The 14,330-nt window shown below is 41.6% G+C and overlaps 1 protein-coding gene across 1 annotated transcript in view; it reads right to left on the reverse strand.

Annotated features, from left to right (window-relative positions):
• Window positions 1-493: 493 nt before the first annotated feature.
• Ppp2ca (protein phosphatase 2 catalytic subunit alpha) overlaps window positions 494-14,330 on the reverse strand; it is a 28,391-nt gene continuing 14,554 nt past the window's right edge. The window contains exons 2-7 of the mRNA XM_052757899.1: window positions 12,195-12,404; window positions 7,903-8,076; window positions 7,307-7,396; window positions 6,733-6,894; window positions 5,412-5,530; window positions 494-1,978 (exon numbers count right to left, since the gene is read on the reverse strand). Coding sequence (XP_052613859.1) covers window positions 1,906-1,978; window positions 5,412-5,530; window positions 6,733-6,894; window positions 7,307-7,396; window positions 7,903-8,076; window positions 12,195-12,404 — 828 coding nt within the window. The 3' untranslated portion in view covers window positions 494-1,905. The remainder of the gene's footprint in view (window positions 1,979-5,411; window positions 5,531-6,732; window positions 6,895-7,306; window positions 7,397-7,902; window positions 8,077-12,194; window positions 12,405-14,330) is intronic.

Here is a 14,330-nt window from a genome sequence, read left to right on the forward strand (position 1 = left end):
CTTTGCCATAAGCCCCATTCTGAGACTCTGTATGTAGACAACCCATGTCAACTACAGGACACTGACTCCATTAGAGCCTACTCTGTCATTATCTGGATCCTCAAAGCAGCTGATGGGTGTCCAGGTCACTTGAGTATTGGATCAGAAATGCTGCTGTACATTAAGTTGGGCATGGCGGCATGTGGAGGCAGGATGAGTTCCAGGACAGCTTGGCCGACACAAGTTCCAAGTCACTTATGACCACACAGTAAGACCCTGGCCCCCTGCCCTCCCCACACTCTTTTTTAAGAGAAAGTGCTGTACATAGACACCATTTGTTTGGCCAAGAAGAAAAGAAGTAGCAAAAATAACAGGCTGGAGAATTGTGTTTCTTCTCACTGAGAAAAGAAAATACCTAGAAAAACCTTTTGATTTGGACAATGAACTCATAAACCAGTTTGTTTTTATACAGGGCAATGTTGTAACTTCACTGTTAGTTCCAAATTCAACACAGTACAAAACAAGGAAACATTTATTTACTACACTCACACAGTAATGATTAAGCATCCTGATGTTTGCCCAGGTAGCTTAAAACAGCAAATCTTCAGTCCCCACAGAAGAAGTGTCTTCATTTTTAAGCCAAGTCAAAGAAGAAGGGAAAACCCATCACTCGCTGAGCATGGCACTTGGGTACCACTCTCGGATCTGGGACAAGACACGAACCCAAACATCATCGGTCTCTACTCGGCTTCACTGATTTACCACTTAAGGAACTTAACACAGGCTCAGGTTCTAACAGCTTATCTGAGACAAATTTAACTCTAAGATCACATGACTTGACAAGAAATGTACAAATGTTAAGAACTTACCATTCTGTCAATCATTTTAAAGAGTCATGAAATATACATAGCAATATATTTATAATCAGAAACTACACTAAGTAGACACATCATTAGTTTGTTAAGTTCTATCTGAAAACATGCCATTTGAAGTAAAATCCTAAAGACAAACTCTCCAGTTCTAGGGTTTAACAATCATCCTACCGAAGCAGCAGCCTCCTTTCACAAGCGCAGGCCAGCAACAAGACAAACTGCAATACGTCAGACAAACAAGTCCCCAAGTTCTTCTGAAGAACGCCAACGAGTTGCCAGAGGGGTTACACAGTGGCCTTGATCTTTATTTTCCTTGACCTGGAATTCTACAGATTCCACAATGGATCAACTGATTGACCTTGTTTCATGAACAGCACCAGTCGTGCCCCCTGATACAATTCAAACCTGACTCTCTCAGTTCTCAAGTTTATTATGAAAACACTGCGGTGACTTGGGCAGTGACACCATCTTACAGGAGGAAACAGTTCTGTTCAAAACAACTCACCAGGTTTTCTGACAGTAACAAAGAACAACGTGGGGCTGAGATTGGAGAAGGGGATAAACTGAGTGCAGACAAATCATACAGTTAAATTAAATGGTATCCCTGAAAAGAAACAAAACAAGAGGGGAGGCCTTGGTACTTATTTAGAAATGTTCATTAAGCTCCAATGATTGTTTGCTATCCTCATCTAGTCATGCCGAGTAAGCTACAGCTAAGTGGAAGGCGACTGGACTCCCAGGTGTTAATGTTTACATCCTATTTCTGCAGTCTCTCGAGAAAGCAAAAATAACTACAAATAGCGCTAGGCCAGAAACTGGATTCTTGACCAACAATGTCGCGTCAGCATGCAATGAACTGGTTCATTCTAAAGTGGTCACGGCTGTTGATGACAAGAGGCTTTGTATTTTTATATGGCACATCTTTTTGGTCCGTGTGAAAACAAGTTTTTTGAATGTTAACTATTTTCTGACACTTTGGAGTTACTGTTGCTCTTCCCATTTCCATTAGGTCAATATACGGTTCATGGCAATACTGTACAAGTTTAAATTTTCATTACAGGAAGTAGTCTGGGGTACGACGAGTGACATGTGGCTCGCCTCTACGAGGCGCTGGATCAAACTGCAAGCTGAAAAACAAAATAAGATTTACTGTTTCTCTTCTAAGAATACACTCATGTATTTATCAAAATTAAGACCTTCAATTTTTCAAATGTTATGGTTTATTTCCTATCCAATTCCAGCATATTTTAACAGACTAGAACCCAACTTTAGAGCCAGGTATACTGGGGAACAGCTGTAACATCAGCACTTGGGAAGCCGAGGCAAGAGGATCACACTTCTAGACCAGCTTGGGCTATAAATACAAAAAATGAAGCCACCTTTAATTCCAGCACTTGGGAGGCAGAGGTCAGTGAATTGAATTCTGGCTAGCCAAAGCTACACAGCACTTCAAGTTGGTTTATTTTTAGGGTTAGGGCGCTGATCATGCATAGTTTTAACTGTCAACCTGGTACAAGAGAGTCATCACCTGGGGACAGTTTTAATTGAGGACTTGTCTAATTCAGGCTGGCCTGTGGAAGATTGTCTTCATAACTGATGTAGGGACACCAAGCTCATTGGGGCCAATACCATTCCTTAGACAGAGGGCCCCGAGCTGTTTAAGAATGAAGAAAGCTGCTGGGCGGTGGTGGCGCACGCCTTTAATCCCAGCACTCGGGAGGCAGAGCCAGGCGGATCTCTATGAGTTCGAGGCCAGCCTGGGCTACCAAGTGAGTTCCAGGAAAAGGCGCAAAGCTACACAGAGAAACCCTGTCTCGAAAAAACCAAAAGAATGAAGAAAGCTGGGCTGGAGAGATGGCTTAGAGGTTAAGAGCACTGACTGCTCTTCCAAAGGTCCTGAGTTCAATTCCCAGCAACCACATGGTGGCTTACAACCACTTGTAATGAGATCTGGATACATGCAGGCAGAATACTGTATACATAATAAATAAATAAATCTTAAAAAAAAGAATGAAGAAAGCTGACTGAGCATAGGCAAGGACCCACACATTTATCTCTACTTTTTTTGTTTTGTTTGAGTCAGGGTTTCTGGATATAGCCCTGGCTGCCCTGGACTCTATGTAGACCAGGTTGGCCTCAAATTCCCAGAGATCCTCCCACCTCTGGTGGAATTAAAGGCATGTGTCACTACACCCAGCTCTGCTCTTGCCTGTGGTTCTTGATTCAACTTCCCCTCAATGATGGACTATAACTTGGAACTATAGGCTAAACAACTGTTCCCCTTAATCTCATGTTGCTTTTGGTCAGTGTATTTTATCACAGTAACAGAAAAAGTAGTCAAGGATGTCCCTAACCTCTTAATCCTCCTGCCTCAGTCTCATGAGTACTAAGATTAGACCTGTGTTCTTCACAGACTTGGAAAGAACAATACTCAACTTCATATGGAAAAACAAAAAACCCAGGATAGTTAAAAGAATCCTGTACAATAAAGCAACCTCTGGAGGCATCACCATCCCTGACTTCAAGCTCTACTATAGAGTTACAGTAAAAACAGCGTGGTACTGGCACAAAAACCGACACATGGACCAATGGAATCGAATTGAAGACCCTGACATTGATCCACACAAATAAGAACACCTGATTTTTTTTTTTTTTTTTTTTTTTGGTTTTTCGAGACAGGGTTTCTCTGTGTAGCTTTGCGCCTTTCCTGGAACTCACTTGGTAGCCCAGGCTGGCCTCGAACTCACAGAGATCCACCTGGCTCTGCCTCCCGAGTGCTGGGATTAAAGGCGTGCGCCACCACCGCCCGGCAGAACACCTGATTTTTGACCAAGAAGCCTAAACTATACAATGGAAAAGAGAAAGTATCTTCAACAAATGGTGCTGGCACAACTGGATGTCAACATGTAAGAGATTGCAAATAGTGTGTGTCACCATGCACAAACTCAAGTCCAAATGGATCAAAGACCTCAACATAAATCCAGTTACACTGAACCTGATAGAAGAGAAAGTAGGAAGTATTCTTGAAGGCATTAGCACAGGAGATTACTTCCTAAATATAACACTAGTAGCACAGACACTGAGAGCAACAATTAATAAATGGGACCTCTTGAAAGCGAGAAGCTTTTGTAGGGCAAAAGACATGGTCAGTAAGACAAAAAGACAGCCTACAGAATAGGAAAAGATTTTCACCAACCCCATATCTGACAGAGGACTGATCTCCAAAGTATATAAAGAACTCAAGAAACTAGACATCAAAATACTAAATAATCCAATTAAAAAATGGGCTATAGAGCTAAAAAATACTAAACAATCCAATTAAAAAATGGGCTATAGAGCTAAACAAATTTTCCAAAAGAAGAATCTCAAATGGCTGAAAGGCATTTAAGGAAATGCTCAACATCATTAGTCATCAGAGAAATACAAATCAAAGCGACTCCGAGATACCACCTTACACCTGTCAGAATGGCTATGATCAAAAACACTAATGACAGTCAATGTTGGAGAAGATGCAGAGCAAAGGCAACACTCCTCCACTGTTGGTGGGAGTGTAAACTTGTACAACCACTGTGGAAATCAGTATGGTGGTTTCTCAGAAAACTGGGAATCGGATCTACCTCATGACCCAGCCATGTCACTCTTGGGCATATACCCAAGGAATGCTCAATCATACCACAAAGATACATGTTCAACTATGTTCATAGCAGCATTATTCGTAATAGCCAGAACCTGGAAACAACCTAGATGCCTGTCAACTGAAGAATGGATTAAGAAAATGTGGTACATATACACAATGGAGTACTACTCAGTGGAGAAAAACAATGACATCATGAAATTTGCAGTCAAATGGATGGAACTAGAAAATATTATCCTGAGTGAGGTAACCCAGACTCAGAAGGACAAACATGGTATGTACTCACTCACAAGTGGATACCAGATATAAAGCAAAGGACAACCAGACTACAACCCACAGATCCAGGGAGGCTACCTAGCAGGGGGGACCCTAGGATGACTATGGCTTAAAATAAGTTTTGGTTTTGCCCAATCACCGGGCAAGTTTTAGTGAAACATTTTACTATTAAGGTAAGAATTTGTACTGTATCAAGAAAATGCTGGCCATACTTTCAGGAGGGGAGGCAAAAATCTTTTTAGATTATGGATTAGCCTATAGAAAAATGTCTGCCATAAATCAAACAGTGAAGAGGAAGATGACTAGAAAGCTCACTTACACAACTTAAGTAAAACATAGCGCTCTGAGTGATTAGAGCTGTGAACCTGTGTTGTAACTGTACTTCAAGAACAATCAACTTCAGTCCTAGAGGCTACATTTTTATATAATGGAGCCCCTTCAGTACAATCAGAACTACACAATCACACCCTGTTCTAAATAATAACAAGAAATTGAAGACCTAGTAATTCACTCTGGGCTCCAAATAAGAGAAGCTGTTATTATTCCTGATACATGTAGGTCCATTCCCATGAAAACTTAAAAAGTCACCCTGTAATCTGGTTTACCAAGAGCTGGAGAACATGCAGCTTTAGTTCAGGGTAGATACTTACAAAGAATACTTAAGAGTGTCATCAAGTTCCATGATTGCAGCTTGGTTACCACAGCGATAGCAATAGTTTGGAGCACTGAAAATTGTTACTACATTCCGGTCATGGCACCAGTTATATCCCTGTAAAAGAAGCAGGAAAAAAGTTACTTGCCTACCTACACAGGTAAGTATGACTCTACTAAGATAGAAAAATGACAGTTGCTCTCCAAGAAGGTCAATTCTTTGTATTTCATACAACCTATAAAATGTACATGAATATATTCGTCATTGCTAAAATGAAATTTTTTTTAAAGCATTTAAAACAAGTCAAATATGGTGGCATACACTTTTTTTTTTTCCCCACCCTGGAGACAGGGTTTCTTTGTGTAGCTTTGGAGCCTGTCCTGGAACTCACTCTGTAGCCCAGGCTGGCCTCGAACTCACAGAGATCCGCCTGGCTCTGCCTCCCAAGTGCTGGGATTAAAGGCGTGCGCCACCACCGCCCGGCGGTAGCATACACTTTTAATCCCAGGAGGCAGAGGCAGATGGATCTCTGAATTCGAGGCCAGCCTTATCTACATTGAGAGTACCAGGACAGCCAGAGATATGTAGTAGAGAGACTATATTTCAAGAAACCAAATAAATTAATTAAACAAACAAACAAATCCAACTTAAATATTATCTATCCCCAATTAATAAACTGCTTCTTATATAGTAGGTTTCTATAAATCTGTCTTTTACTTACATGACCTTAAACATGATTTTAAAATGAACTTTTTTTTCTGAGACAGGGTGTCACTGTGTATCCCAGGCTGGTTTGGATCACAAGGCAATCCTGCTTCAGCCTAATAGGGTTGCAAGAGTGTGCCGCCATACTAGGCCGAGGATCAGTCCTGACAACACCTTACAGAAAAAATTGTGGTCGCCCATGTTTCAAGGTAAGAATCCACTAGAGGAGATTTCTTTCAAATCACCTACAGTACAGGTATCCAAAGGACTACATAAATGCTATGATGTTCCCTCCCTTTCCTAAACACAGACACACTAAACATGTGTAAACAAACAACTACACTCTATTATACCCTTCTCTATCTCTACATCTTAACCCTTCCACCATTAAATCCCAAGTCCCTCCAAGTCATTAGGAATCTGAAGATACATTAAACATATATGCATCACTACCACCACCAACTTGACTTTCATTTGATGCGCATCTACTGCAAAGGGTTAAACTCGAGGGGCAGACTCAGGAATAAAGGAATGTCTCACTATGTCAAACTCCTTTCCTTCAGTTATTACTGAAAAGTTAATCTGGCAGGTTTCAAAGAAAAGAACATACATACCTCCATCACCAGCTGGTGAGCTCTGGACACCAATGTGAGGCCATTGGCATGATTAAATGTCTCAGAAATATCTTGGCCAAAGGTATAACCAGCTCCTCGAGGAGATATCCCCCAGCCACCACGGTCATCTGGATCTGACCACAGCAAGTCACACATTGGACCCTAAAATGCAGGTAAAGGTTACAAACTGACTTTTACCAAAGTGGAAAATCTTGATTTAATAATTGACCAGAAGCAGAACTCTACAAAATCATTTTTGGGGCAGTATCTGCTGAACAAAGTTAAGGTCGCTCCGAAATGAGAAGCGATGCTAACTAACAAGGCACAGTGCACATCAATAGGAGCATTCCGTCAGTAACTTATCCCACCTGCCTGTGCAGCCAAGCTTCACTAGCAGACAGTATGGGCTAATGGGGACGACCAGAAAGCTTCGAAACTTCTGAGCAATAGTAAGAGGGCTCACATGTCATTTCATTTCGAAACTGTGAGTGAACATACAATGAATTAAGCCACAGCTAACAAGTTCCCCTTTTCCAGAGAGTGTCTAGGGGGATTTATCAGAGAGAAGTCCTACCTCATGAGGAACTTCTTGGAGGCGGTCAAGTGCTCGGATGTGATCCAGTGTGTCTATGGATGGCGACAGACCACCATGTAGACAGAAGATCTAAAGAGATGGATTACAAATGGTAACTACACCTAAGAGAACTAAAGTATTTGGGGGACACTTTAGGCAGGAGCCTCCACCATTTGGCCACTGTTCTGGCCTACTCCCAACCACTGAGTACCCACTCTTCTTCCCTGAGGCCCCTCAAGAAAGTGCTTCTCTAACCTTACCCACAGCCCCACAACAGACTGGCAATTATCTTCATACTCAGAATTTTCTTCCAAGTTAGTGTGTACACATCTACCAAGACTAGCACAGCCTCTTATCTCTCTCAGACTACTCAACAAACAGTCCCAAAGCTGAATGAGTTACATTTTCCATGATCCCATTCTGTACAGGTCAGCACCTGATATATAGAAAAAAACTTAAAACACCTATCAATATTTACCAAAAAGTATCCCAAAGGGATGTGAGCTATAAGGGTGGAAAGCCAGCGGCTCCTAAATACTAAGAAAGCAGATTATTGGCAAAAGGAAAACCAGCAGTGAGTTTTAAGGTGCACATACCTGCCCATCCACCAAGGCAGTGAGAGGAAGATAGTCAAAAAGGTCTGTGAAGTATTTCCAAACGTTTGCATTTCCGTATTTTCTTAAACACTCATCGTAGAAACCATAAACTTGTGTGATCTGTCTGCTCTCATGATTCCCTCGGAGTATGGTGATACGCTCACGGTAACGAACCTAAAGCAAAATGGACAACAGACAGCTAGATCTTTCCAAAAAAACAACCAGCAGTTCATACAATTTTCTATAGGGAAACCCAGAGTTCCAACTTTGAAGGAAAAAACAAACACACATTTCTACACTTCAATGAACTGAAATCATAGATTATAAATTTTTTTGTTTTCCCGAGACACGGTTTTTGTGTAGCTCTGGCTGTCCTGGAACTCGCTCAGGCTAGCCTAGAGCTCAGAGATCCACCTGCCTTTACCTCCCAAATTCGGGGATTAGAAGTGTGCACTACCACATTTGGCGATTATAAACATCTTAAAAATAAAATGTTTATCAATATCACCTCAATTAAAATCAAACTCCCTGTACCATCTTGTGTGAAATAAAATCATACAGTTTTTTCTATCACTTTTACTAAATTTATAGTTAAGTGACAATCCTCCTCCTCCTCCTCAGTTTTAGCACCTTGGATTACTTACAAAGCTCCCTCATACTTATCTGCAATCCCTCCCGCTACTCCCACTATCCCAGCTCCTGACAACCACCGATTTACTTTCCTCTCTTGAGAATGGCTTTTTTAGACATTTAATATTAGTGAAAAATTACACAACATAGCCTCTCGTGCTACAGACTCCTTGGAGCACTATCGTGAAGTCACCATGCTGGAGCGTAGATGAGGGTGCACACCTTTCACAGGTGTACACTAGCTCCCAGGATAGCCACATGCCATGGCTTCTGTATTTGCTCCATTAGTTACTGAGCTCATTTGCTCACATGCTTCCATTCCTCTTCAACATGTTCCTAGAGTGCAGCTATTGGGCTACAAGATTGGTTTAGATGCAACTTTATTAAAATTCTTCAAAGTGGTCAGACGTTTCCCATTCTTGAGAGGAATGGATGAGGATTCTAATTTCCTGGCATACTCATCTATGGTATTGACTATAACCACTGTATTAGGAAAAGACATGAAGCCGTTGGTATCTGTGACTTTAATTTCCTAATGACTAACGATGTTAACTAACCACATTCTTACTAACCATCTATCTTCTAGGATGAAATAACTATTTAATCTATCTAAGGTTAGGCATAGTGGTCCATGCAGAAGGATGAAGAGTTTGAGGCTTGTTCAAGTTACAGTATGATCCTGTCTCAAGCAATCTGTCTTAGCTGAGTGGTGGTGGCACATATCTGTAATCCCAGCCTTCAGGAGGCAGAGGCAGGCAAAGCTCTATGAGTTCGAGGCCAGCCTGGTCTATAAAGCAAGTTCCAGGAGAGCCAGAGCTGTTACACAGAGAAACCCTATCTCAAAAAACCAAAACATCATAAATAATTAAAAAAAATCTATCTTGACATGGCTTCATATGTGTATAATCCCAACACTAAGAAGACTGCAACCAACTGGAGGACAGCCTTGGCTAGATACCCTGTAGAAAAAAACAACAAAACAAAAAACTCAAACAAGCCCCTCCAAACAACAAAAACCCTACCTTATTACTAAGAGGCTTTAAAAAAAAAGGTATGTGCAGGCGAGTGAGATGGCTGAGGGTAAAGGTGCCTGCTATGGAGCCTAATTTGGAAATTACATTTCATTTATGTTAAGTGCATGTGTATGTGTCATTTCATTCTGCCCACGTGGGTTCCAGGGATCAAATTCAGGACATCAGGTTTAGTGGCAACTGCCTTTACTCAGCCACCTCACTGGCCTAAGATAGCCTACGTCACAAGACAAGCTATGGCTACATTTCATCTGTTAGCTACCAGTTTGCTCTCTAGGACCCACAGGGTGGAAGGAGAACTGACTTCTATACATGCTTGATGGCATACATGTATGTACCTCCCCTGCCCCCCCAGTTACACAAAACCACAGGTAACTGTAAAAATGTTTTAAATCTGAAGTGGTGAACCTGTGCTGGCATGCCAGAGGCTGAATTCAACCAGAAGCACCAAGAAAAGAACAATTTAAACGAATGCCGTGTTCTTTGCAGTATCTTAGAACCGCTTCTCCTGTCTCCATTTCCTGAATGCTAGAATTACATGCGTATTTTATCATGCACCTAGAATGTGCTGGGGGTCAAGTGTAGGGCTTCCTGCATGCTAATCAAGCACTCTAGAAACTTGGCTGCATCCCCAGCCCTGGATTATCGTTCTATGAACACAGCTGAGAAATCTGAGCCTAATCAAGTGTGCAGATATTTTTTCCTTCTTAAATTTACAGCCTTTGCTATTAATTTAGGCCAACAATCTGTTTGATGCATTTGTTCAGACACCATTTGAGAAAGGGCCACCTTCCCCACAGTGTTCATTTGCTAAGGGCTGCCATGAGTTTCAGAGTGGGTCCACACACTACAGAGGTGCCTTTCCTCAAGGTGTCAGCAGAGCTGGGGTCTTCTAAAGGCTTCTCTTGATTTACAGGCAGCTGTTTTCTCAATGTGGTCTCTCATCTTCTTCCCTATGTTCATGTGCACCTGGAGGCCAGAGGATACCTTGAGTGTCATCCTCAGAAATGGCCATCTACCTCCTTGGAGACAGCATCTCATTGACCTAGAGCTCACCAGGCTAGGCTAGCTGGCCAGTGAGTCTCAGAGACTCTCTCAGCTCTACTTCCTCAGGGCTAGGACTATGGGTGCATGCCTCCACGCTTGGCATTTTAAAAAATGGGTTCTGGGAATTGAACTCAGGTCTTCCAATTTCCCTAGGCCCCGAATCTCTTTTATAGAGGAACTAACTCATACTAGAACAAGACCCACTCACATGACCTCATTTTATTTAACTATCCATGTAAAGGGCTAGCAGCAAGCACAGCCACACTCTGAGGTACAGGAAATTAGGATTTGGGCCTATGACATTTAGGTGGACACAATGCAGTTTAGCCCTTGGTACATAAAATTTTTTGTTGCTGTTTTGAGACAGGGTCTCACCATGGAGCCTTGGCTGGTGGGAGCTTTGTGTTAGATGAGGCTACCCTCGAACTCAAGAGATCAGTTTGCCTCTGCCTCTGGAGTACTGGGATCAGAGCAGTGCCAAGCAGGCCCACTGGCACATGGATTCTTATAGGCAGCCCACTCCTTCTTCCACGGGAACCTGGGCCACCAGCTTCTTGCAGAATATCCGGAGTCACTGCACCCAGTGCCGACCATCTCCTCTAAAGCCTCCACTCAGTATTCTAAGCAGTGCAGATGCTAATCACCAGTCAGCTCTGACTGACACTCTCCCCACTTCTCTAATGTTAGAAAAATCAGTGACAGACAATTTCTTGTTCAGAATATTCTGTAATAACAAGAGAGTCTGTTGCCTAGGGAGAGCAGTAAAGTTCCCCCTCCAAAGTCAGAGGCAGCACTCCACTCTAACATCAATGCCACCGTGTTTCAGTGGTGACTCTTCATCTCTACATTTCAGAGCTACAAATGACAAGTCAGGAGTCTAAAATTTCCTTCTTTTATGATTTTTGTAAAAGAAAAGGTCTTATGGGTTAAGCCAGGCTGGCCTCACCAGAGTCGGGATTACAGACTTCAGTTCGCATGTTTAATTGTTATTACTCCACGGGAATAAACTATTGTTTAGATATTTGCTCACTCTTGTACATTTAGATCAAATTCCTTTTCTATTATTAAAAACAACAAAATCTTCACTTTATAATCTGATCTTTTTCTCTCAATTCTTCCTGTGAAATTTTCATAAGACTGTCAAATGATGTAAATAATCCAACACAGATGTTCAAACGCTCCTAATACCTAATGCAGTTATATTATTTCCATAGCCAATGTTCTGAACTAAACTTCTACTTGATCAGTTTGCCAATCACAGCACTTGGAAGACAGAGGCAGACTATGAACTCTTTGGGTTTGAGGTATACAGATTTTGATCTCAATACAGGTATTGAGATCCTGTTTCAAAAAAAACACACCAAACCTGAGGTATCCCATGACACTATGTTCTGAACCATCTTCTGGCTCCAAATGCCAGACATGATGATTAACTTTGACATTTGCATGATTATTTGCATTCCTAAATGTGCAAGTTTTTTCTAAAATTTAACATTCAGATGAAGATAACAAATCATCATAGGAAAAGAACATTCCAGAGGGCTCTCACCCAGTTCAAAAGGCCCAAACAAAAAGTAAAATTACCTTAAGAGCTACAAGCAGTGTAACTGTTTCAACTGAGTAATATCCTCTGTCCACATAGTCTCCCATAAACAAGTAATTTGTGTCTGGTGATTTACCACCAATTCTAAAGAGTTCCATGAGGTCATGAAATTGCCCATGCACATCTCCACACACAGTGACTGGACATCGAACCTCTTGCACATTGGATTCTTTCGTCAGGATTTCTTTAGCCTACAGATAAAGAAAGAAAAAAAAAAGCAATACATTCAGCATTAAATGGTGCCAAAAAGATGCTTTTGATCATATTAATGCAAAGGGCAGACCTGATAAATATGAAACCACAGACATTTTCAACCCAAAATAAACATTAACATTTTTAATTTTAAAATTTACATTTTGTGCCGGTTGGTGGAGGTACACGCCTTTTATCCCAGCACTCAGGAGGCAAGTCAGGACTGTTAAACAGAAAGAAACCCTATCTTGAGACCTGCCCCCCCAATCCCCACCCCCCGGAAATCTTACATTTTATGTATTTTGTGTGCAAGTTCTCATTCCACCCATGTGTGTTCTAGTGATCAAATCCAGGTCCTCAGGTTTACTGGCAAGAGACTTAGTTACCTTACTAGCCCACTGGCTATATTTATAAGACAAGATATGGTTACAGTCTATTCATTGGCTACTTTATGGGGGATGTCTAGAGAGCATGTACCAAGATGACATTCAATCACTACTCTAGTTTGTAAAGGTGATCAAATTTCCACCTCACTAGAATACTGAAGACATCAGTGACACCCACACAAAATCAATGAAAATCAGGATGTGGACTGGAGAGATGATTCAGTTGTTAAGAGCATTGGCTGCTCGTACAGAGGATTCAGGTTCAATTCCCAGCACCTACATGGTAGCTCACACCCATTTGCAACTCCAGTTCCAGGTAATCCAACACCTCTTCTGGCCTCTGAGGGCACTGTACAGAAGTGGTACAGACATACATGTAGGCAAATAAATAAATTTGAAAGAAAAAGAGTGCTTAATGTTGCCTCCTCAGGCTTTGAAGCTTCTTGGTCTTGACTTTTTGGAGGTTAAGACATTTAAATTTTTCTCTCATTTTGTTCTATTTCTTCATAACAATATAAAGTTCTTGTTTTATAATTAGAATATTTAATACAGCATACATACTTTCTAGGCTGCTTTTAGAAACCATTATTCAGCCAGACCTCTACATATACTAAAAAAGCACACTGGAAAATATGATCTCCTAAACCACCTGAATGACTCTGCCCTGTGCCAACCACCAGACACTGGTGTACAAAACAGGCCATTTCCATGGCAAAGGAGAAGGGAGGAAAGAGAACAGATGGACTGAATAAAGCAGACTACCCTAAGTATTACAAAGGAAAGGGAGACCACTTCAAATCATACACAACCAATTACCCATACTGAAATTTTGCTACCCTGCAATCCCAGCCCTCAGGGCCAAAGGCAGAAGGCTTGCCACAAGTTCAAGGCCAGCCTGGGAACACCCCCCCCCCAATAGAGAACAATGCTGCTAACGAGCCAACGGGTGACAACCGACATCACCACAGTTTAAGGCCACACATCTGAAACACAGCTCTCTGTTTCTTCCCCAAAGTCCTAATCTGTGAAAATAGAATCCAAGTCAGTAACATTTAAAGCTAAGTCCCTGCCCACACCTACCAATGCAGTCCTAACAAGTACAACCACGTTAAAAAAAAAAAAAAATCACAATTTTCTATTCTCCAAAGACTTTTTCCAGACACCTACCAAGTTTAGAATATTTTCAGGCCGGGCGGTGGTGGCGCAGGCCTTTAATCCCAGCACTCGGGAGGCAGAGGCAGGTGGATCTCTGTGAGTTTGAGGCCAGCCTGGTCTACAGAGCGAGATCCAGGAAAGGCGCAAAGCTACACAGAGAAACCCTGTCTCGAGAAAAAAAAAATATATTTTCAGTAGATATTTCCCAGAAATACTGGGATTAAAGGTCTATGCCAGGCGGGATATACTCTTATATTAAATATAAATAAAAATAAAACCAACCAAACAAACCTACACACATAAAAGTAAACATCCCCATAAACCATAATCCTGCATGTCTTAGGTGAAATAATCATTAGTGGCATTCTGTTGTGTTCTTTCAAA

Source organism: Peromyscus californicus, unplaced genomic scaffold, assembly GCF_007827085.1.
Source record: "Peromyscus californicus insignis strain IS unplaced genomic scaffold, ASM782708v3 Scaffold_3__1_contigs__length_106647218, whole genome shotgun sequence".
In the NCBI taxonomy this organism is placed as follows: domain Eukaryota; kingdom Metazoa; phylum Chordata; class Mammalia; order Rodentia; family Cricetidae; genus Peromyscus; species Peromyscus californicus.